Below are 25,673 nucleotides of genomic sequence, written 5' to 3' on the forward strand. Positions count from 1 at the left end.
GAATCCCTCAATTTCTCTTCATTCTGATCGTAACTTTTCACCTAAAGTCAGGTTAGTCATCACTAGGAGGAAAGAAGGTGAATCGTCCAAGCCTCTGCTTCAGTATCACTTTTGTGGGAAGAAAGGTCTTTTCTCCCCACAATGGGTGTTAAAAATATACACACACACACACACACACACACACACATAAAAGTGTATATATATATATATACACACACACATACATGGTCCTCACTAAACACAATAATCTGCTTACCCATCATGGTCCTTACTAAACACAGTAACCTGTTTACCCATCTGCACCGCTCCCTGGGATTATGAAGATGGGAATTTTGCCGTTCATTTCTATAACTCTGGCGTCTATGGACTGCCTGGCACACAGCAGGTTCCTAACTAACAGCTGTTTGCTCGTGGGGGCGGGAAGAGGAGTTGTTTTTTGAATTTTGACTAGGACAAGTGGTCTCTATTATTCTGAACCTAAGAATAAAAACCCCACCACAACTTATTAAAAAGCCAACATTTTGAAGAAATGTTAGAGTAACAGATTTTACCGTGAGTGAAATCTAGTTAGATATCATTTTAAACAAATCCAGGACTCCTGACAAGAAGGAAGAACTTCAGGGTCAAAACATGATGGATGTGGTAATCGTTCCCTGAACTGTGGTAACACAATATTAATACTAATATTTTCCTCAAAATAAGCCCCAAATGCAGCACAGTGTCCTTCCAAAGGAGCGCGGGGGAGGCAGGTGTTCCCCCAGGGCCCTTCTCGGGAGCCGCGGGCCCCAGAGCAACACAGCCCAGCTGGACGGTAAACAAAAGTTATTCCAATTGGCTCACTGTTCCTGCGAGACTAAAATAACAGAAACCAGTGGTCTGTTTTTCTCCAAAATGTATTATCTTGATCAGACTTTTATTGTGAAAGTGTTCACAGTTTGCACACATGAATTACTTCTGAGCTGGAAACGGGCGTCCAGTGTAAGTTACATAATATAATCTTTTTTTTTTTTTTTTTTTTATAACTTTGAGCAACACAACAGAGACACGAAAATAGACGAACTTCTCTTTCTTGGCAGAACGTGGCTGTCTTGTTTAAAATGTAGACAATTTTACTTGGGGAGCTGCGTGAATGGGCTGGGAAACTCCAGGTCCCTGGATGTGGTCACGCGGGTTACCCTAGAAATAACTGGAGGGCTCCGGGCACCAGGGCCTCCCGGTGCCAACGTCCGTCCACTTCCAGGCTGCGTCCGTGCAGACGGGCGTGTGCGGATTGTAGGCGGCTCCCATTTGTTAGGTCAGTGACCTGGAGGGTGACCCACAATCACCTAGACAGGGTACGAGGACCCTAAGAAATCCTACCTTTGGGTTAGAATCCTGTCATTGGGTGATTCCAAGAAGAGAGAGGTGGGGGCACCGCTCAGAATTGTGCGCCTCGACACCCCAGGCCCAAGCCCCGCCCCCGCGGTTGGCCCCGCCCACAGCCCCGCCCTCCAACACCTGCCTGGGAACGGTCTCACGGCCCGGCCCGCCGCGCCCCCCACCATCCCTATCCATCCCCACCACCCACCCCAACACCCCACCCCCAGCTCACCCGGCGGGACCCCTCGAGCCGCCGCGCTCGCGGGGGCGCCGAGGCCCAGCCCGCCCATTGGCCGGCGCGGCGCAGCGCGGGAAAGGTGGCCAACGGCTGCAGCCGGCCCTCGGGTGCAGATGGCGTCGGCGTCCAGGCCTCCGGTGCCCGAGGACTCGGAGCGAACCATGAACCCCGGCAGGCGAGGCGAGCGGGTGGTCTCCGCGCTCGGCGAGGACGCGGCGGCGGCGGGGACCCTGACGGGCCGCGCGGCCCCGGCGCGATCGGTGGTGGCCGCCTCTCGCCCCGTGAAGGGGAAAGCGGGCCGGGAGGCGGCCCGGCGGCGGCTGCAGCTGCTTCCCGTCTCTCGGGCGCAGGGCCCTGGGGAGGGGGCCGCGGAGGAGGAGGAGGAGCCCCTGCCCGCCGTGCCCGAGGAGGAGGAAGGGGAGGCGCAGCCGCTGCCCCCCGTCTGCATGGCCCCCATGAGGGGCATGTGGCGGGAGGAGAAGGTGGCGCTCTACTGCGACGAGCTGCTGCAGGGCTGCAAGGTGAGGGCGAGGAGAGACGGCGGCGCAGGGCCCTGTGGGGGTGGTCAGCGGGTGACTGCGGGTCTGACTCGGGGTGCTGGGCGTACAGAGGGCACAAAGACACCCAGCATTTCAAAACGCCAAACTTACTCAGCATTTATAAGGTTTGCACCTTGTTAGGTGTACCCAGGCCTGACCTAAAGGAGGGAGAGTTAGATTTCCGGAAAACTGCCAATTCCTCAGTTAAGGGGACAACTCTGTTAGTGGTTTTTGTTTTGTTTTTGGATTTGTTTGTCTTTTTTTTTCTAGAGCTTCTAAAAAAATGAAGATAGGCCTTATCAATGCCCAGGTATACATCTTAGTTTCTTTATTTAATAGTTTCTGCCCAAACATAAGGATAAGACTCGTGGCCTTGAGTTTTACACCACAATACTAAAGATATTTACACCCTCAGAATGGTTCCCACACATCAGTTGAGGGTGTGGAATGTTTTGCATAGAACATATACACTGTACCTGTTAATACTGAATAGAGCAAATATTGTATGTTTCTGACTTGTTTTTGTTTTTTTAAGTTATAGCAGAAGAATTTAGGTACCAGGGTATTCAGTGCTGTGATATTTATAAAAATTAAAAATTAGAAACTAATTTCCAGCTAGGGGGCAGTAAAAAATTTGAGGCTTCATATAACAGAAAACCATGCACCTGTAAAAACTATGATTGGAAAAACTACAGATATGCTTATGCAGTGATGTTAAGTAAAAAAATCAGGAGACAAAATGTATGATTCATATGTATGACGAGTATATGCACAGAAGAAAGACGGGAAGGAAATACACCAGAATGTCAACAATGGTTTTATTCTGGCTGCCAAGATTAGAGATGATTTTGTTTTCCTTGTATTTCCTGTATTTTTTCAGATTTTTTGGATATCTTAACCATATTTTATAATCCAAAAATAATATATTTTTTAAAACACCATAAAATTAGGACAGTATTATTGGCTAGGTCTCTTAAAGGCATTGGAAAACATTTATATAAATTATTGTGTCATTAAACAGGGTCTAATGACTGAGTTTCATAATACCTTCGATTATCATTCTTGAGGCAGCTGAATTAAATGTAAAAAAATCAAATGGGAAAATATTAAATGTTTAATATACTCATTTGTTATATAGAATGGAGTACTATTTTAAATTTTTAGGTACTGAATATGTTTTAAATAGCTAAGTCATTACATTGTTAAAATTCAGAAAAAATTACTTAAAATGCAATAATTACTGTGTTTATACTTTCCATTAAATATAGATTCAGTTCTATATTTTTCATTATTTAAGAGTATATTGGGTCCATTTTTAAAATTGAAATCAGTAAAAATATAGATAAATCTAGAATTTCATATAATTTTACATATATATGTATTTTTTTTCTTTTGCTAGGCAGAAGATGCTGATGAGGCTATGAGTAACTACCTGTCAGAAAAATTAAAGTTGAAAGACAAATGGCTTGGAGTCTGGAAGACTAATCCTGAGTTATTCTTTCTGAAATATGAAGAAGCTTCTATCCCTTTTGTTGGTATATTAGTTGAGGTAAATAATTTTTCCCTGATCTTTGTTCTTTTGAGTGAAATGATCAGTTCTTTCTAGACCAAAATATGACCTTATTAATTTGGGGCTTTGATACTTAAACAGAATTGGCAAACGTTAACTTACATTTTAAGTTTCTAAGCAAATTAGTGTAAAAAAGAAGGTAAGGGAGAATATTAGCACCCATTTACGATAGACAGTTATTAAATGTAATTCAGTAGTATCAGACAGTATTTATTAGCCTAGTTTTAATTGCTCAAATAATGTAAAAATAACAAAAACATATTTATTAAAAATTAGTAATTTAGGCTTTAATAAATTTGAGGCTTTCCCCATCATTTCCCTTCTTCGTTTATCTCAATTCTGATATTTAGTTAGATTAGTAAAGAAAAAATGGATCAGTATAATTTGAAATTTTTTCTTATGAAAAGCACCCTTTTAATATAAGACATCAACTTCCAAACCTTCAGCTGATAAGATTTTGCTTTTCTATGTCTCTAGGTTAAATATGGTGGCATATTTGATGTCATAAAGTTGACTCCCTTAAAGGTCAATTATCCCTGTATGGAAATTAACATGTACAATCACAAATAGTGCTCCTGCCTCAGATTTGATATGTCAAATCTGTAGTTTTGTTCACAAGAAAAACTTTTGTTTGCAACACATAGCAATACACACTACCTAAAAACAATTCAGCTCTGTGTTCTGTGGAAAAATAAGTTACTGGTATTTTTACAGATAAAGAATGGCATATTTTCAAACAGAGACTACCCTTGCCAAGTTGTATCAAGGCACACTAACCCCACCACCAGTGGTGTGAGAGAAGACCTATAGGGAAAAAAATGGAGAACTAGAAGGAACTTCCCCTACAAGCCCCCCGCCCCCTGTCAGTGTTGACTACATGGGAAGCCTGAGCTACCACTTCCACAGTGAGGAGAGACTCCTTCCACTCCCTGCAAGGTGGTGTCAGAAAAGCTCTAGTGGAGAATCAGGACTTTCATACACACACGTCCCACTGCTGTCAGTGGAGACAATGAGGGGGGCAGTAATGAGGTGCTTCTCTCCCCCAGCTAGGGCGGTATCAGTGGAGACCTAGTGGGAGGAACCTGAACTCTCACCTCTGAACAGCAGTTACACAGAACCACCCACCTCCAACCAGTGCCCATAGAGCTGAGTGGAGAATCTGGACTTCCATCTCCACCGGGCAGTACCAAGGTGGCAATTCCCTTTTTGTGTCAGATTGATGTCAGAAGAGGACTGATAAAAGATTTAAATAAGCCCAAGAATCTAATTGCATAATACTCAAAATGTCCAGGTTTCAACAGAAAATCATTTGTCATCACTTCTCAGTCGCTTCTAAGAACCAGGAAGATCTTAACTGGAATAAAACAATAAGCACCAACACTGAGATAACACAGATGAACATTTGCTGACAAGGATTTTCAAGCAGCCATCAAAAAATGCTACAGTAAGCAATGGTGAATGCATGTGAAACAGAAGAATAATCTCAGCAAAGAAACAGTCTCTGCAAATAAATGGAAGATACAAAGAAAAACCAAAGTTTTAGAACTAAAAAAATGCAATAACTGAAATAAGCCCAATGGATGTACATGCCCAATGGCAGAAAGAAATCTGAGGAAATAAAGAATTTGAAGATAGAAATGACCTAATTGAACTCCAGGGAGAAAATAGACTCAAACAAACAACAACAAGAAACAGACACATTGAGCTATAACAAAAACCTAACATTCATGTTTTCAGAGTCCCAGAAGCAGAGAAGAAAAGGTGGAGATGAAAAACTATTCAAAGATATAATGCCTATTTCCCAAATTTGGCAAAAAGTATAAACGTACGTATTTAAGAAACTGGCTTTGATAATCCCACTGAGAAGGATTGGGTAAGAACGTTTACTGGTAACTGATGTGGGAATCCTCTTCCTTCTACCCTGACTGCTTCTGGAACACAAGCAGTTAAGTCATATCCCTCCAGGCGTGAAAACTGGAAGATTTTTCTATGATCAGCTCAAAAGAAAAGACCTAAAGATAGAGATATATGGAGTTCCCATGGAAAGAGCCTGGGTAGAACATAAGAGTAGAAAAAAATATTTTCAATTGTGTGAGATCTCAAGAGTTATGTCCCCTCTCAGGAAGTTAATGGATGTTCTCTTCAGTCAAGGAAATAAATCAAGAAATATGAAGACATCAGATCCAAAATACAGAAAGGCCAACATAAGAGAAAAGGGAATTCCCAGAATGATGGTGAAGAGAGAACCGCTATGTACGTAGTGGGCCTAGAGAGCTGGTTCAGATTGGAACTAGCGAACTCTGGAAGGAGTTTGAAAGGAGATGTACACAACTCAGGGAATTTGGGGTTAAATTAATGAAAGACTCCCAGAAAACTGAGCAAATGAAAAGCAGTATAGTTATTGACTCCTGAGAAAATAAAAGTTTGTTCAGGAAAGAAAAATTAATCAGCTTACACTATATGGATCACCTATGAATGGCCTTTTCAAACACGTTAAGATAAATGCTGAATACTAAGCTATAATGGCATTGGTAGACGGTGGACCAGGAGAGTGTGGGTACATGTGATGGGGATGGGGGAGATGGAAGAGAATTAAATTCTTATCTTTCAGAGTGAGATGTCAATATATAATGCCAAAAACTGAAACAAAACAAAACTGTAAATGGCAATATAAGAATATTATTTCAAAACAAAGAGATAAATGTCAAGATAATCAGTTAAAAGAGAAGTATTTGCCTCTAACGAATAAGAATTAGAGGGTGGTGGGAGATTGTCAAGAAATTCTATTTTTCATAACAAACCTAGTATAGCCATTTGATTCTAAACTATATGCATGTATAATACTAATTTTAAAAAATTAAAACTAAAATTTTAAGATATATATTTATTTTAGGCAACTTGTATACCACGTCAAAGCTCATCATCTTGTTTCAAAGTGACTGTTTCTGTTGCTGAGCCTTTTTCTTCTAATATTGCAAATATTCCAAGGAATTTGGTTGATGAGGTTTTAGAAGAACTAGAGCATAGTGTGCCTCTCTTGGAAGTGTACCCTGTTGAAGGACAAGATTCTGACACACATGATATTGCTTTGGCCTTGGAAGTTGTGAGGTATTAGAGTTTTTTACTTCTGACAGTTAAAATGATCATATTCAAAATTTTAATTGAATATATAAGTTTTGTTCATACAAGCACTTTGTGAATATTTATTGATTTAATTTTTACTCACTGAATTCAATTTGTCCATTTTTTAATGAACATATTTGTAACTCTTAGTTAAGGCAGTCTCTTGTGAAGTATTATCTATGAGCAATAAAAGTTTGCTATTTTTCAATCTTGAATTTTACAAAAATTGAATTAAAGAATTCTGAGCAATAAGTACTATTCAATTCTGTTCATATTTAAGTATCTTAAATACATCAGATTTCATTTTTCACATTTAAGGGCATTATAAATATTAGAATGTCATTCACATTATGATTGCTTCTTATAATTTGATACAATTTGAGAGAAGCCATCCATAGACTTAATACAGAATATTCTGGGGGCACATTTTGTTTTTTGAATGCTTTCCTCCCCTCAATATACCAATTTGATGATATCTTAAGTATTATTTTTTTGGTGAACAATATAATAACCCAAATCTATGAATTATGAACCCTGAAATTTACAATTCCATTTAAGGAACATTATTTTATCTGTAGTAACCTAAAATAGAATATAGATCATCACATTTTTCAAGTTTACCTTTAATATTAGTTCATTGAAAGCTCATTTAAAATATTTTTCTGCCTGGCCAGTGTGTCTTACTTGGTTGGAGCATCCTCCTGTATAATGAGAGGTGGTTGGTTCGATTACCAGTTGAGGTGCGTGCAGGAGGCAACCAATTGATGTTTTTCTCTCACATGATGTTTCTCTCTCTCTTCCTCTGTCAAAGTCAATGAAAAGCATGTCCTCGGATGAAAGAAAAAAAATATTTTTCTTGAGCTAAAATTCATGTAAAGAATTTTGATACCAGAATTTTTAAAAATTCTAAATGTGGTGCTTGCTGTTTTTGATCACTTTCATCTTAATTTGACTTATCATAGGTTTTTTTATGACTTTCTTTGGAGAGACTGGGATGATGAAGAAAGTTGTGACAATTATACTGCTTTGATTGAAGAAAGAATTAATTTGTAAGTATACTTTAAAACTTATTCAGCACACTATATAAGCTACACATTGTAATTATATTGATACTTTTCAGGTGGTGTGATATACAAGATGGAACAATACCTGGTCCGATTGCACAACGTTTCAAAAAAACTTTGGAAAAATATAAAAGCAAGCGTGTGGAGCTCATTGAGTATCAGAACAATATTAAAGAAGACCCCTCTGCAGCAGAGGCAGTTGAATGCTGGAAAAAATATTATGAGATAGTAATGCTCTGTGGATTATTGAAAATGTGGGAAGATTTACGCCTCCGGTAAGAATTTGCTCTATTTTAAATGGAAACAAAAATATTACATTGTCATTCTTTTACCATGTCACTTAAACTATATATATTACCCTGATTGATATGATCACAAAAATAGATGTCCAATTCATGAGATAAGCACAAGGTGCAAGTACCAGTATTGGAAAATTGTGTTTATATTTGCTGAGTTGGCTGAAATTTTTTAATGAAAATATCTCAGCGCTGGTCTTTTTCTTATTTTGCATTGTCTCCTTTTTTATTATGACCAAAACATAAGAAAGGAGGTAGACTTCCTCCACATATAATATGCAAAGTAAAGAGAGAGAACTGACTAATTTGGCTGCCTCCTAATTTCTGCCTTTCTAACCAACTTAAGTTGGTAAGTTATTTATTTGTTTTTGCTGCAGAAAACTTTGTTTCCATTTGGCCCAGTGCACGGGAGAGGGCTCCAGGGTGGTTAAAGGGATGGCTAGTGGTTTCAGGGAGAGGCTCAGGCAAAAGCCAGAGGCCAGGGGAATGCAGAGGGGCCCTCAGAGGCCCGTGGGCTCCAGAGGCTCCCAGTCGTGCCTGAGGGTGAGCCTTTCGAAGATGCTCGCCCAGCCCAGCCTGGGGGCCAGGCAGCCTGCGGTGGTGAGTCGCCCATCTGGATGAGTTTCACCTCCTCAAGGAAGTCACAGAGATGAGGGTCTGCACGGGTAGAACCAGGGCATGCAGATCCAAAAGGGCTTGGTTCAGGTTCTTCTCCAATGCCAAAGCGGCTTCTTGAGTTTCGCCCCACTCATCCTGGGAAGGCTTCAGCACGTCCTGGAAGAGGACGCGGCCACCGCGCTGGTGTTGCAGCTTTAAGAGATGCTCAGCGCCCTGGTGCTTCTTCGCCAACTCGCGGAAGAAGTGCTCCCCCACCCCACCCCAGCCACATCGCCACAGAGGAAATAGAAGCCCAGAGAGAGGTGGGTGCAGATGCAGGTTGGCCAGGCGATTGACCGCAGCCGCCACCTGGGTGGAATAGTTCTGATGAATCTGGGAGCTCATGGTTGTTCGCAGTTGGGCGTTAAGGTCAGAAAACGGTGTTGGCTGGTCTCGGAGGCTGAGACGGTTCCGAAGGTGGTGCTTGGAAAAGAGGTTGGGAGGTGGTTAGAGGCTGGAAGAGGGGGCGTCCCTGGGTCTGTTCCGTCCAAACACTGTTGAAGCAAGAGACAGATCCCAGGGCACTGCCGATAAGTTATTTTTGATGATAAATAGCAATGCAGATTTAACCAGCATCATTCTCTTCTAGAATACTTCCAAATGTATTAAAATATGTTTACATTGTTATGCAATATATATATATATATATATTTGTCTTTGTTTTAAAAAGAGGGGAAACAGGGGTTCTTGCTCATGGCCCCCAAATCAATGGAAAAATCTTGATTGGAGCCAAAGAACTAATGACTGTTTCATGTTAAACACCTTCTTTTGTGTTCTAGCTTTACTCATTCTTTCTCTTAGAAATTCTGAGTTACATTTTACATTTTACATATCCGTTAACTGTGAGCCTGCATCTTTTTTTTTTTTTAATCCTCACCCGAGGATATTTTTTCATTTATCTTCGGATAGAGTGGGAGGGAGGGAGAGAGAGAGAGAGAAACATCAATGTGAGAGAGACACATTGAGTGGTTGCCTCCCACACGACCCCGACCAGGGTCGGGGACGAACCGCAACCCAGGTACATGCCCTTGACTGGAATCGAACCCGCAACACATTGGTCCGTGGGCTGACGCTCTAACCACTAAGCCAAACCTGCCAGGGCCCTACATCTTTTTAAATTTTCTTTCTGATTTGATCACTAAGAATCCCATTCCAATGCCTATTTTTTATGTTTCTTTGTTACTGGGATTCCTATGTAACAAACCCTGGGGTTACTTTGAGAAATCAATATGGATACGATTTTTGAAATTCACCTAGAAATGCAGCTCCAACAAAAGTTGAATTTGAATACAAGTTATTCTCACTAGACTTTATATTCTAATGGCATAGGACAACACAGAGTTCTCTCATCTTAAAAGTTATAATCACAGAGAATCTAGTTCTGGGAGTGGTGCAGAAAATTGATTGGTAAAACCCTTCCATAGATAACAATTATAAAATCTTTTAAAAATTTATTAAAAGTATTCAACTATTTTTAAGGCACTATGAAATGACCAAAAGCAGGCAGCAACCAGAAACGTGTAAAAAATAGGAATTTGTGGCTTTTTGGTCTGAGGGTAATCACCAATGCTCACAGCTCTGGCAGCAACAACTGCAGTCTGTTTCAAGGTGACAAAGGACAGAGATAAGGGCCAGCGGAGCATCTGGAAATTTAGGTGGGATGTTCTGAAAGTAAAAGAGGTGCAAAAGGGGGATCCACAAATTGGGCATAAACTCTGTCACTTCAAATCCTTGGATGACCACCAGGTAAACTGTGCTAGCATTGGTAGGGCAGGGAAATCTGGGAACTATGCTAAAAAGGAACCTGGAAGTCGAGAGAACTGAGCAGAGATGTCAGCTGCTGTGTACCTCAAGGGGAAGAATTTGCATGTTGGGACCAGGCAAGTTAACTGCGTCATAGAATACAAGACTAACAGGCCTCAGAAGAACATAACACAATCCAGAGTTACTAAAATATATTATCCAAAATCTCCAGTGTTCACCCAAAAATTAATAGACATGCAAAGAAACCAGAATGTTAGCTCCATACTGAGGGAAAAAGACAGTTAATAGAAACTGATTTTGAGGGGGACTAGATGTTGGATTTATCAAAAACTGCAAAGCAGCTATTATAAATATGTGTAAAGAATTAAGGGAAAACATGATTACAGAATTAAAGGAGCCCTGGCCGGTTTGGCTCAGCGGTTAGAGCGTCGGCCTGCAGTCCTGAGAGACCCGGGTTCGGTTCCCGCTAAGGGCATGTACCTTGGTTGCAGTTTGTCCCCGGCCCTGGTCGGTCGTGCGGGTGGCAGCCACTTGATGTGTCCCTTTCACATCGATGTTTCCCTCTCTCTCTCTCTCTTCCTCTCTCTCCCTCCCACTGTACCTGAACAAAAAATGTCCTCGGGTGAGGATTAAAAAAAAAATAAATAAATAAAAAAAATAAAAAAAAAAGAATTAAAGGAAAACATGATTACAGAATTAAAGGAACATATGGTGTTAATAAGTACATGGAAAATCTTGCGAGTTATCATTACCATGCTTACAACAAGAAAAAAGATTTCACATAAATCAAAGTGATCCATAGGCCTAAATGTAAAACAATACTATAAAACTTCTAGACCAAAACAGAGGCAGAAACCTAGGTGACCTTGGGTTTGGCAATGAGTTTTTAGATACAACGCTGAGTGGGATGGGAATGTTCTATATCTTGATTATTGTGATTGAGTTAAATGCATGTATACATTTGTGAAACCTCATAAAATGATTCATTTAAAATGAGTATCTGGCCCTGGCAGTTTGGCTCAGCTGTTGGAGCTTCAGCCTGAGAACCGAAGGGTCACGGCTTTGATTCCCAGTCAAGGGCACATACTTGGGTTGCAGGTTTGATCCCTGGCCCCGGTCAGGGTCATGTGGGAAGCAACTAATTGATGTCTGTCTGTCTGTCTCTCTCCCCCTATCTAAAAATCCATTCTATCTAAAAATCAATTAAAAATATCCTCAGGTGAGGATTAACAATAAAATAAATAAAATTAGTATCTGTTGTGTGAATTATACTCTAATATATACATTTGTTTTTAAAACTAGGATTGCATAATTATTGTTATTTCCTGAATATAGGATGCTATATTCTTTGAGCAAGTAGTATTTGGGTATATGGTGAAAAAAAATGTATGAGTAGTTCCTATTCTCAGTATCAAAACCACTTGCTTAAATAGGTATAAAAATGCTGATTGGGTTTGATTTTGAAATGTTAAATGAAACTTTTGCTTTGGAGGACATCACTAATATATTGGAATTCAAATTTTAATAACTTGCATGATAAATTCTTAGAGCCAGTTTCCTGAAAATTTAAGCTTCACAAAAATATTTTATAATTAAAATAAAACCTGAAAAATATTGGTACTAAAGCTGCATCCCATGTAGCATCAAACAATAATCAAAGTGCTACAGAGAACCCAAAAGTTTACACCTAAGGAGATTAATGGTAAATTTACATCTATTGGAAAAGGAATATCCCTTCAGCTAATAGTAATGATAAAAGTTACACTCATATTTATTTTCTTTCTTTTGATGACACTTATATGATTAAGAGATAGAAAGCAGGAACTGTAAAGAAAAGGAGAAAAAATGGAATTAATTAGAAGTGCTGAATAGCAAACAATATGAAAACAACTAAGAGAGAAGCTAGAATTGTTCTTCTGGGAGGCCAACAACCAACTATTTCTATGGAGACCCTATCCTTTGAAACAAAACGATCTGTTAATTGAACATAGTATCTAAAATTAGACAAGTCCTATGCCTCAATACCACAGGCATAACCCACCTCTGCTCTGTGTGAGTCTACAAATCAGTGGATTGTGAAAGTACAATCAGGAAAATTGTCTACTGTATTGAAAAGTTGAGGGGACTGAGGTATTAATTGTAGTGGGTTGCATGCAGATTGCAGGTACAAACCATTAAATTGAAAAGATCTTAGAGTTAGAGGGTTTAAATACTCAGTTATCTAAATTATTTTAATCATTGTTCTCAAGTTGCCCTTTGCTCTCAAGGAGCTTAAAATTAGTAAAACCCATTTCTCAAAGATTCTTAGTGCCAAGTTTTTATTTTCTAAGAATCTTTTCTCATTCTTAATTTAATCATAAATGTTTTCAACTCTAGAGTCCATGGACCCTTTTTCCCAAGAATTCTGAGACGTAGGAAAGGAAAAAGAGACTTTGGAAAGACTATCACACATATTGTAGCAAAAGTGATGACTACCGACATGGTAAGAAATACACTCAATTCTTACTCCTTTGAGTTGAGCAGCATGTGATCAGAAAAGCAGCACTTTGAAGGCTGGGTTCTTGTCTGACTCAGGATTGCCTTATTTTCCCGTTACATCCAGCTTAGTGATTGGCATACGGTAAGTACTAAATGAATAAATGTCAACAATTATTGGCTGAATACTAACCTTTGTTGCCAGGCACTATGCTAGTAGTTTGGAAAGGATGGGGAGCAAATATGAGAAAGACGGCACTTGAGGAAGATACAGTGTTGAACCAGACCCACAGTCTGGCTTTGTCACATAGTCTACCAATTTGCATATGGTGGAGAAATGAACAAGTAAATAGGCAATTAGCAATTCTGGCAACGCTGGCTGGAAGAAATGACTCAGCTGAAACCTGCAGGAAGACTGTAAATTTAACCAGCCCAAGAAGGGGAAATGCTTTAAGTCAAAAAGTAAATATTTCCATCTCAATCTCTCAGTAGCATTTTACAGCTCTGTCCTTGAAATACTCTCTCTCGTTGTCTTGTTACTATACTTCCCTGGTTTTCATTCTTTCTAGTTGCCCCCTCCCCCTTCTTCTGTCCTCTAGATGCTTGGTGCTTTTTTCTGCACTATATTAGCCCTAAGTGATTTATCTGATCTCTACCCATGACTTAAGTTACATATACTAATAACCAAAAATGTATAACCACAGCCCAGATTTTTGTTCTAAGCCCCAAACCTCTATGTCCAACTGCCTAGTGCTCGTCACCCCTCGACTGTCTCACAAGAACTTCAACTCAAATGCCCCCAATTAAATGCATGACCTCTTCATTGACTAGTTTATATTTAGAGTTCCCTGTTCCAGTAAATGGTTCCACCACCTACCCAGCTGCTAATTACAATTTTCTGTGTGTTACTCTCATCCCTCATCACCTCACTATCCACTTGGGTGGGTACCACAGAGCTGCCGCACCTCCTTCAGGCCTCACTGCCAATATCCTTTCCCGCCGCCTCAGCCTTGCAGGGCACGCGGACTGCTGTGCATCTTACCAGCACCTGCCCTTTCCCTTGGGGCACTTACCTTATCACGACTGTACTTTAGTTTTTGTTGGTATCTGCTGAATGTCTGTCTCTTACTGGAATATGAGCTTGAGAGCAAAGGGTATATGGTTACATCCATCACCTCGCATGGTGCTTGGCACTGGTAGGTGCCTGACTGTTCTGGTTGAATTAGTACATGGTGCATGTTGGACAGGGAGCATGGTGTGTATGAGAAACTGAGAGGAGTCCAGCAAGGAGTGGGGAACAGGTAAAGCTGGCTTACTAGACTGGTTTTGTCTGCTATTCTGCCCATTCGATTATTTTCAACAAAATTTAGTTTTTCCTTTTAATTGATTATTGGATCAGATTATTCGGTAATATTAATTATTCTACCAATTGCCTTTGTGACAGCTTTATAAAAAGGTATAGATTTTCTGTTTATCTCCAGCCTTATTTTATCATTTTAGTTTTTACTTATTCTTTTCATTTTAAATCTGTTTCTGACTTTATTTTCCTATGTGATGATGAGAGGTTTCCTTGACTTTTCTCCAGTGCTCTGCAACCCAGTCTTCTTAGTGTAAGTAAATATCCTCAACTTGGGAGGCCAGGCTGACGGGAGAGGAAGGTTGCCCTGAAAAGGCAGCATCAACTTCCACTTCCTTAGATCTTTGATTTTATATTTACCTTTGAGGTTCACAAAATATCTGATAGTAGAAGATTCTTCACTCCGCGCCCTTCCTGCTCTGTGCTCTCTCCTTAGTTGTCCCCATGCCCATCGTCCTCATGCTGCTGATCCACACGCGGTGTAGGGAAAAGACATGGCTTTGTAGTCAGTCGGCCCCAGTTTATACAACCTCCCTGAGACCACTTAACTGTGCAACCTCGGGCAGCTGCCTACCCTCTGAACCTCAATGGCCTTACTTGCAGAGTGCTTTAAAAAGGTAGATACAAACTGTGCACTGTGCTGATTAAGGACGTGGGCTCGAGCCTGGCTGGTTTTCTCAGTGGTTAGAGCATCTGCCCACGAACCAACGAGTCTCGGGTTTGATTCTGGCCAAGGGCATGTACCTCAGTTGCAGTTCATCCCTGGCCCTGGTCAGGGTTGTGTGGGAGGCGACCACAGTCGATGTGTCCCTCTCATGTCAGTGTTTCTCTCTATCCCATTCTATCTGAAGATAAATAGAAAAATATCCTTGGGTGAGGGTTAAAAAAAAAAAAAAAAAGAACATGGGCTCGAGCTAAACTGCCTGGATTCAGAGTCTGGCTTTGCCACTTACTAGTTGTGTGATTTTCAACAAGTTATTTACCCATCGATGCTTTAGTTCATCACTTGTGAAATGAGGCTAATACTGTTCCTTATTTATAGAGTTGGGAATATTAAATGAGTTTATATTTGTAATATACTTAGAATAATGCCCAGCACATATCAGTACCACTGCCTCATGGGTGTTTTTGAGGATGAAACGAGATGTATAAAACACGTAGCAGCGCCTGGCACACAGTGGGTTTTCAGTCCACCGGTTGCCTCTTCTCTTTCCCTTCTGGCTTTTATTCTCTGCTGGCCAACATCACTACCTGTCCTTCCGAGCATCCTTTCCTGATGTCTCACAGACATACAGCAGTTCTAAATGTGAGCTTATCTTTTTGGACACAGCCCTTCCTCGTCCTCCTGCATTCTCTAATGTCATAATACCCTCCAGTCAACCAAAGTGAGATCAGTCCTCACTCCTCTCTCGTATCGCAAACTGTGGCGACTGTCTTTGGGTTAGACCCTCTAGCTTTGGGATCATTCCTGGCCAAGATAAGAAGTGCTTGTTCCAGTGCTTCAACTGAAGTTCAACATCAGTCACTGCAGATTCAGGAGACAGGATGGTGTGGTAGTGAAGGACACAGGCTTCGAAATGATGAAAACCTGGGTTTGATCCACAGTTTCGCTTCTTAATATGTGTATGAGATGAAATAAGTTATATAGTTCTCTTATTTCCTCATCTGTAAAAGGAAGCAATGAATTCTGTCCTAGAGTTGTTAGTCTTAAGTGATTTTTACATAAATCTTTTAGCAAAGTACCTACCACAAAAAATGCCAGCTGATATTATCATCATTACTGTTTTGCCATTCATATCCCAGTAATGTATCATCATTGCTCATATTTTCCCTGTGATGCTACAAAAGGTGATAACTGTCTGAAAATATACCAGATATAAAGATGAATTTAATTTCCTTCCATCAGCACTACTGGTTCTTGTTGCTATCTGACTCCTCAGAGACAATGTATTCTTTCTTATGTCTTTTTCCCTTTTTTTTGAGGTAAAATTCGCATAACAAAATTACCGTTTTAAAGTGAGCAGTTCAATGACATTTGGTACATTCACAATGTTGTGCAACCACTAATCTCTCTTCTCCCAAAACATTTTCATCATCTCAAAATGAAATCCCATATCCATTAAACTGGTATCCCATTCCCCTGCCCTCCAGCCCTTGACAATGACTAGCCTCCTTTTCTGCCTCTGTAAATTTACCTGTTCTGGGTATTTCATATAAATGAAATCATACACTGTGACCTTGTGTGTCTGGCTTCTTTCACTTAGCAGTAACATTTTCGAGGTTCATGTAAATGGAGCTTTCTTTTATGTGCTTTCTTTTTATGGCTGAATAATGTTCTTTTGTATGTATATACCACGCTTGGTTTATCCACTCGTCAGCTGATAGACATTTCAGTTGTTTCCACCTTTTGCTGCTGTGAATGGTGATGCTATGAACATTCATACACAGATGTTTGACTATCTCTTCTCAATTCTTTGGGGAATTTACCTAACAGTGGAGTTATTGGATAATATGGTAATTCTATATTTACCTGCTTTAAAGATACTAAACTGTTTTCCACAGTAGCTGAACCATTCCCACCAGCAATGTATGAGGGTTCTGATTTCTCCATATCCTTACAGCATGTTACTACCCCCTCCCCCCAGTCATGTTAAAGTGTATGAAGTTGTATCTCACTGTAGTTTTGATTTTCATGTCCTTAATGGGTTGTGATGTTGAGCATCTTCTTTGGAGAAATGTCTATTTAAGTCCTATGCCTATTTAACTGGGTTGTCTTTTTGTTGGTGATTATGAATTCTTTATATATTGTGGATACTAGATTAGATGTATGCTTTACAGATATTTTCTCCCATTCCATAGTTGTCTTTTCACTTGCTTGATAATGTCCTTTGATGCACAAAAGTTTTAAAGTTTGATGAAGTTCAGTTTATCTATTTTTTCTTTTGTTACTCATGCTTTTAGAGTCATACCTAAGAACCCATTTTCAAATCCAAGATCATAAAAACTTTATATTTTCTTCTAAGATTTTTATGGTTTTAGATCTTATAATTCAGTTCATTGATCCACTTTGAGTTAATTTTTTATATGTTATGAGGTAGGGGTCCAATTTCATTCTTCTGCATATCCAGTTATCCCAGTACTGTCGCTGAAGAGTCTGTTCTTTCCCCCACTGAATGGTCTTGGCACCTTTGTTGAAATTAGTTGGCCATGGTGGTATGGGTTTATTTCTAGGCTTTCAATTATATTCCATTGGTCAATATGTTTATCCTGTGACAGTGTCATAGTTTGATTTCTGTCGCTTTGTAGAAATTTTTGAAATAAAAAATGTGAGTCCTCTAACTTTTCTTCCCCCCAATACTGTTTTGTATATTAAAGGTCTCTTGCAAAGGTCATATGAATTAGAGAATGAGGTTTTCCATTTCTGTAAAAAAAAAAAAGCTATTGGGATATCATAAGGGATACACTGAATCTGTAGATCAGTTTGGGTAGTATCGTCATCCTAGTAATATTAAAACTCTTCCAATTCATGAATATGAGATTTTCCTATTATTAGGTATTTTTTAATCTCTTTCAGCAACGTTTTATAGTTTTTGACATACAAAAGGCTTTCATCTTTTATTTAATATAATTTTATATTAAAATTATCCCTAGACCTTTATTATGTTGGATGCTGTAGTGAATGGAATTTTTTTCTTAATTTCCATTTCAGATTGTTTATTGCTGGTATATAGAGACAAAACTGTTGATCCTGTACCTTGCAACTTCACTGAATTTATTAGCTATTATACTTTTCTGGTGAATTCTTTGGGATTTTCTATGTATAGGATATAGAGGATCATGCTGTCTACAAATAGAGATAGTTTTACTTCTTCCTTTCCAGTCTTTTATTTCTTTTTATCTCATTGTGTTGGCTAGAATTTCTGGCTAATATAATATTGAATAGCAATGGTAAAAGTAGGAGTCTTTGTCTTGTTCCTGATTTTCGGGGGTGTTATGGGCTGAACTGTCTCCCGAAAATTCCTATGTAGAAGTACCTCAGAATGTAATCATACGTATTGGGAGATAAGGTATTTAAAGAAGTGATTAAATTAAAATGAGGCCATTGTGGTGAGCCCTAACCCACTTTTATAATAAGAAGATATATGAATGATACTGCCATTTCTGTTGAGTAAAATAATAGGTGTTTCTCAGAGTACATGTTTAGTTTCCAAATGTTATTTTTATAGTTCCCCACTCTTCATGGCACTAATAATGCCTCTATGTAGTCTTTTCTACCCCAAGTGAAAAATCTTAGTATTTTATTTTTTAGTTCTACCATCTTTAAGATTTTTTGGATTTACCAAAATTGTAGGGTCAGTTTGAGTTACATAAGTATGTTGGAAAAAGATCTGGTGCTGCCCTGGCCGGTTTGGCTCAGCGGTTAGAGCGTTGGCCTTCGGTCCAGAGAGACCTGGGTTCGGTTCCCGCCAAAGGCATGCACCTTGGTTGCAGTTTGTCCCCGGCCCTGGTTGGGTCATGCAAGTGGCAGCCACTCGATGTGTCCCTTTCACATCGATGTTTCTCTCTCTCTTCCTCTCTCTCCCTCCGGCTCTGTCTGAACAAAAAAATGTCCTCAGGTGAGGATAAAAAAAAAGAGAGAGCGAGAGATCTGGTGTCCTAAACACTTGGACCTAAAGTTTTGTTTTATTGCTCACTAACTCTGTGTCTGTAGGCAAACCACTTAATTTCACTACGTATCTATGTCCTTAACCTTTTTTTAAAATATGTTTTTATTGTTTTTTTGAGAGAGAGAGAGAAACATCGATGTGAGGGCGAAACATCGATTGGCTGCCTCCTGCACGCCCCCTACTGGGGGTCAGCCCGCAACCCGACTGGGAATCGAACTGGGACCTCTCAGTCCATGGGACAACCTCTGTCCACTGAGCCACACCGGCCGGGCTATTTCCTTAACCTTTTAGAGGAATAATAATACTTCCCCTCAAAGAACTGCTGTGAAGCTTAGAAGGTAACAGGTAAAGTTCCAAATGTGATTCTGGCACACAGCATCTAACAGCTGTACAATTACTAGGGATCATAAAGAAAATCTCTCTTCATCTCTCCCTTAAATCATGGACTGATACTTGGAGCATTTAAGAAATATAAATACATATAATAATTCAGTGTTTTACTGATACAAGGTAAGTCTTGAGAAAATCACGTTGCCAATTAAGTGAACTGATTGAAATGACCTCTCAGTTCAACCTGTTTTTGAAGGTGCTGCCTTATTTCATCTTTTCAGGTAAAGGACTTTTCTTCAGACACATTTCTCCAACAGCATGACGACTTGGATTTGGCTTTGGACAGTTGCTACAGTGGAGATACCGTAGTTATTTTTCCAGGAGAATATCAAGCTGTAAATCTTGCTTTATTGACTGATGACATCATTATAAAGGGTTAGCAGGGTGTCCTTTGCAATCTTTTTATAGCAATGTGTACTGGACAAATTGTATATTAACGTTAATCAAAATTAGAAATTAGAACAGAGTTGCTCACAAAAATCCCTTATGTGCCTTTTACAATTGGATTTTTCTCACCTGTTCATGTGTGTATTGTCTGTACAGGTGACCTCATTTGGACATACTGTACCAGAGCGAATCAGTCAATGGGACTGCTGCTTCCCCATGATAATGAAAATCTGTTGATAATATTTTCTCTTAGCACCATCTATACTTTTACTAAACAACTTTCTTCTCATTTGTCTCCAATGCACTTCATATCATTTTAGTGGGAAAACCCAAATGTAAGGCTATATTAAAATATGCTCAGCATTTTCTCAAAAAAGTTAATTCACAGGCAAACTTACTAAAATACAAGTAGAAAAGCAGAGCTTACTAACTTTTTCTTAAGGTTCTGAAAATACTTAGTAACTTTAATTCTGCCCTTTTACACTGAAGCATGGGTGTTCCCACTGTCCGGCCAAAAGAACAGGTGACTTAAATGTTGCCTATCTATGCAAAAACTGAGCAGAATTCTCACTGGATTCTGATGATTGTAGTCAGTAGGATCGTAAGGGTCATATTTGTAATTTAAAATATTTGTAGCCTTTTTGAAGATTCAGCCCCTTATTTATGAATTGAGGTTAAATTTAGATGATTGCTTTGACTATTCTAGAACAAAATTATATGTATGATAGCATTAATCTTGTAACCTAATTCAAGTCTCTGCCAGTCCTTTTTAGTATGGTAATTTATTATGGTTTTAAAAGTAGGTTATGGGAAGATACTTTTTGTGTCTTAGATGTTTTGTAGATGACTGCTGATTATAATTTAGGGAAATATATAGTGGAATGAGTATGTTAAATGATTATCATAGGTAGATTTAGATGATCATAAACCCAGAATCTAGCATCAAAATAAGGACAAAAGATTATATTAGATGACCCGTCCCGCAGGTCGAGCAACGAGGACTCTAGAGGGGGAGTGAGGATGAGGAGGGACAAGAGACATGAGAAATGGAGACAAGACAGGATTCTGATCAAGTCTCGTTTATTCAGGGGGAGTTCACACACTATATAGGGGGAAAACAGGTGAAACAGTTAATGAGTATCCCACCTGAAGCCAATTCCAGCAAATACCCCAGGTGGAACAAATGATAAGCAAGAATGGAGTAAACAATTATCTAGAGGAATGCAGACACTGTGTGCAGAGAGACCCCGCCCTGGGGCCGGAGACAGCAGAGCAGACTCTAACAAGATGGATGCCATGCAAATGGTCTCCCACAATTAGAGGTATCTAATTAGTTAATAATTGAATAATTACATATTTACTTATTAAAAATATGTGAAAAGAAAAACTTAGTAATAGCAAGTATTATTGAATGACCAAAGAAAGGGCTTTTCACTTTGGGACTACTGATTTAATTATGTCTTTGTCCTCTGATTCAGGTGTTGGAAAGAGAGAGAAAATTATGATTACTTCTGAACCTTCTCGTGACAGTTTTGTGGTATCCAAAGCTGATAATGTGAAACTAATGCATCTATCTTTGATACAACAAGGGACAGTGGACGGCATTGTGGTGGTGGAGTCTGGTCACATGACTCTAGAAAACTGTGTATTAAAATGTGAAGGAACAGGAGTGTGTGTTCTCACAGGGGCTTCCTTGACCATTACAGACAGTGAAATAACGGGGGCCCAGGTATTTCATCTCAAACACTGTGGTTTCTAGGACTGTAACTGTAACTGCGAGTGCTCTTCATGTGCGAACAAAGGGTAACGGTCACTTCATCTTTGAATTGAATTATAATTAAGCTTAGAAACTGATGAAAATACACAAAATGAGGACGAGTGAAAGAGTGTCACAGTACATTAGGAAGGGTGAACTGCCTCAGTCCAAAGAGAGGAATTACTCGCTTTCAGTGTTTGTTTGTTTTAAATGGTAGGAATCAGTGGCTATAAAATAGGTCATGAATCAGTTACCTGCTGGTTTATTTAAAAAGAAATAGTTCTTATAAGCTGCAGACACTTCTGTAAAGTATTGTGATTAGTTCTAACAGCTTGAGTTTTCAGGTAACAATCAGAGATCGTTAAGGACTGAAAAATTGATTGAGAAGCAAGATTAAAGGAAGCAGAAACTAAGAGGACCTTTGCACTAAAACGAGTAAACAGACTTGAGCAGCACTTTGAGAGATTTACAGTATATATAAGTAAATTTTTGTAACTGAAAAGAATTGCTTAAAGAAATTTTTGTCTCCCTTCTAAAGACTTCATCTGGGAGAGCAACGTAATGGATTATATGATTTCAACCTTTCTAGGCCTGTGATTCTCTTAACATTTAATAGTTTCCTACATTTTAAAAACATCTATACAGTAAATTTTTGCTTGCACTATTGTGTATTTTCACGTAACTTGAGTGTGTTTGGATTGCGAATATGGAGTTACAGTTCTGAGTCTAGAGGACGTGTTAGAGAGGCACGTGTGTTTCACAGACCTGTATTGGCTCTGAATGTACAGGGCGCTGGTGTGGAGCTGTACCCCGGCAGCACAGCCGTTTTGGAGAGGAATGAAATTCATCACTGCAGTAACCTCAGGACCAGTGACAGTTCGAAAAGCATCTTAGGTGGAGTTAATATGAAGGTATTCTTGTACTTCTTAATATGGAATTGTTATAGGAATTATACATAATTAGAAAGATACTAAAATATTAGTTTTAGGCTTAAAATTTAGTCTAAATGTTATCATTGATTTGGAAAAGAATAGTACAAATAACTGAGATGGTTTAAATGATGGCCGATAGGAAACAATTTTAGTCTTATAATTTAACAATTTCAACTTGAAATTTTAGCACATAACTTTGAATATAAGAAAGTGGGTAAGTTTGCTCTTATAAAAACGTTTTAGGCCCTGGCCAGTTTGGCTCAGCGATTAGAGCGTCGGCCTGCGGTCCGGAGAGACCCGGGTTCGGTTCCCGCTAGGGGCACGAACCTTGGTTGCAGTTTGTCCCCGGCCCTGGTTGGGTCGTGTGGGTGGCAGCCACTCGATGTGTCGCTTTCACGTCGATGTTTCTCTCTCTCTCTCTCCCTCTCACTCTATCTGAACAAAATATCGAAAAATGTCCTCGGGTGAGGATTAAAAAATAAATAAATAAATAAAAATAAAAATGTTTTAGATTTTTCATTGAGCAGATGCGTAAAGCAAGAGAGGAATAAATATATAAAGAAATATTTCGCCTTTCAAACTTTGTGTAATGTTTTTCCATAGAAATCTAGTTTACATATCAGTAGTTGCAATTTTTTTCATATTTATCATTTTCATGATCTGAAATCATTTAATATTTATCGAGTTATAGTAAAAGAAAGCTTCTTGGAATACTAGTGTAACCCCATCTAGAATCATTTATCAATAACTGGCAAAACATAAATTGAAAACCTCATTCAATATTTTTTCCTTAGACATTTTTGTAGTTAATATTACATTAACCCAGTGAGAGGAAACAAACTCTTTTTCAAAACTGAGATTCTGTTGTCTGAGTTCTAGAGTTTATGACATGTTCATTAAGTTCAAAATGTATTTTTATAGAAATTACTGAAAAATGCACCTTTGAATATTTTCACAGGTTCTTCCTGCACCCAAATTGAAGATGACAAGTAATCATATTTACAGCAACAGTGGTTATGGAGTAAGCATTCTTCAACCAACAGAACAGTTTTTTATTGTAACAGACGCCTTCAACAAAGGGGCTGCTTCAGGAGACAAAAAAGATGAAAACAGGCTCTCCAAAGTAATGCAAAATATGAATCTGGAAATGAATGATAATACAATAGAAGCAAACTTAAAGGGGGATATCAGAATAGTCACAAGTTAAAGCATTGGGTTTATTGTTCAAGTTTTATATTTCAGAGAGTTGTTTAATAAATCTCATCTCCCACAGAAATGGTAGTTCTAATTAAATTCAAAACCTAAATTTAATTAAAAACATTTAACATTTTAATACTCTTTCATTGAATGATTCATTTTAGGGTATTTTTAAACAACAGTTTTGAAATATAACTCACAAATCATAAAATTCATCTTTTAAGGATACAATTTATAGTGATAGTGATGGTGGTGGTACCATATACTAAAAATAAACTAATTCCAACAACAAACATGGTTTTAAACATTGTTTTTAATACTCTTGTCCAATAAGGAGCATTAGGGGGTTCTCTGTAGAGAATAGAAAAAATTAAGTTTAGCCCTGGCCGGTCTGGCTCAGCAGTTAGAGCGTCCGCCTGCGGTCCAGAGAGGCCCGGGTTCGGTTCCCGCTAAGGGCATGTACCTCGGTTGCAGTTTGTTCCCGGCCCTGGTTGGTCGTGCGGGTGGCAGCCACTCGATGTGTCCCTTTCACGTCAATGTTTCCCTCTCTTTCTCTCTTCCTCTCTCTCCCTCCCACTCTGTCTGTACAAAAAGTGGAAAAATGTCCTCGGATGAGGATTAAAAAAAAAAAGAAAGAAAAAAGAAAAAATTAAGTTTACAGCTAATTCCTGATTCATTCCCATTTATATGTGCTAGTAACTGGATTAAGGTAAGATAGCCCTATATATAACACAGGAGCAGGTTCAACTGCAGGAAACATTCAAAATCAGAGAGGTAACAATATAGAGCTGTACGTCTCCTTCATGTTCAAGAAGTCCAGAGGCATCAGTCTAGGCTAGTAGATGCCGCCTGTGGCTCCTTAGTGTAGGGCTAGTAGGCGTAGGTGTTCCATGCTAGAAACTCGAGTTTCTTCTATCTTGTTTTACCATCAGATGGTTTCCAAAGTCACATGGTCAACATAGCAATGGTTGCTCAAGCCATTATGTCTAAATTCCAGCTAAGAAGAAAGGATAGGGCCTTTCTATAAAGCTGCACACGTTTTTAGCTTCCATCCCTCTCTCCAGTTAGAGTCTAATCATCTGGCTACACCTAACTGCAAATGAAGATAGGAAATAGAATCTTTAAGTCGGATGGCCATGTGTCTTCTAAAAGGGGGGCTTCATTTATAAGAAATTGGCTTTTCCACAAAGCAAAACTTATATTGACTTTAGGATAAAACGGGAAATAAGCATTTAGGTTCAAATACTTAAATGTTTCCTTCCTCAATTTGCTTTTCACTTTGTGTTATCTGTAACCTAGCAAGTGACCCTGTGTTGCCATAGAGAATCTCTTGAGGCTGAGTTGAGTAAGGAATAGCAGTTCAGTGTTTCATTGAAGTCTTTTTCTTAAACATAGGTCTTGTTAGCTGGGTGACGTGAGATAATTCCAGGGATTGTCCAGGGGTCCTTAACAAGAACAATCTTTCAGTGAACTGAATCAGCAGGGGGGCTTCAATGGGGCTTCTTCCTCCACGTCCGTTTGTGGCTTCAGAACGGTGACAGACAAAGGAAGGATCTTCCGAGAGTGAGCAGACAGCAGTGGCCTTGTGGGGCAAACGTGCCACTCACTGGCATCTGCCTCCTTTCTGTGGCTACCACTGGTTTCTAACCATCTCTCGCCCCAGGCCCACTTTAGAAGTGTTCTCCTATTCTCATACTCCTAAAGCACGCACAAAGCAGATTTTCTAAGAAATTGGATCTTTCATAAACTGTTTTATCTCCCTCCTTAACCTTCCCACCCCTCCTTTCCCCCTTCACAGTAACAAATTACCTCGAATTTAGAGGCTCGGGCAACACTAATTACCTTACAGTTCTGAAGGTTTAAGTCTGACATGGGTCCCACTGGGCTCAAACCAAGGCGTTA

At 39.3% G+C, this 25,673-nt stretch overlaps 1 protein-coding gene across 1 annotated transcript; it reads left to right on the forward strand.

The window, feature by feature from the left end:
- Positions 1-1,695: 1,695 nt before the first annotated feature.
- On the forward strand, positions 1,696-23,781 carry SHCBP1L (SHC binding and spindle associated 1 like). Its single transcript, XM_036272735.1, has 10 exons — positions 1,696-2,118; positions 3,536-3,685; positions 6,600-6,814; positions 7,792-7,878; positions 7,950-8,168; positions 12,987-13,092; positions 19,721-19,874; positions 21,365-21,615; positions 22,431-22,553; positions 23,533-23,781. Exons 1-10 carry the CDS (start codon positions 1,711-1,713, stop codon positions 23,779-23,781), a joined length of 1,962 nt encoding a protein of 653 aa, XP_036128628.1. The 5' UTR covers positions 1,696-1,710.
- Positions 23,782-25,673: the final 1,892 nt, after the last annotated feature.

The sequence above is a fragment of the Molossus molossus genome, unplaced genomic scaffold (genome assembly GCF_014108415.1).
Source record: "Molossus molossus isolate mMolMol1 unplaced genomic scaffold, mMolMol1.p scaffold_m16_p_20, whole genome shotgun sequence".
Lineage (NCBI taxonomy): Eukaryota > Metazoa > Chordata > Mammalia > Chiroptera > Molossidae > Molossus > Molossus molossus.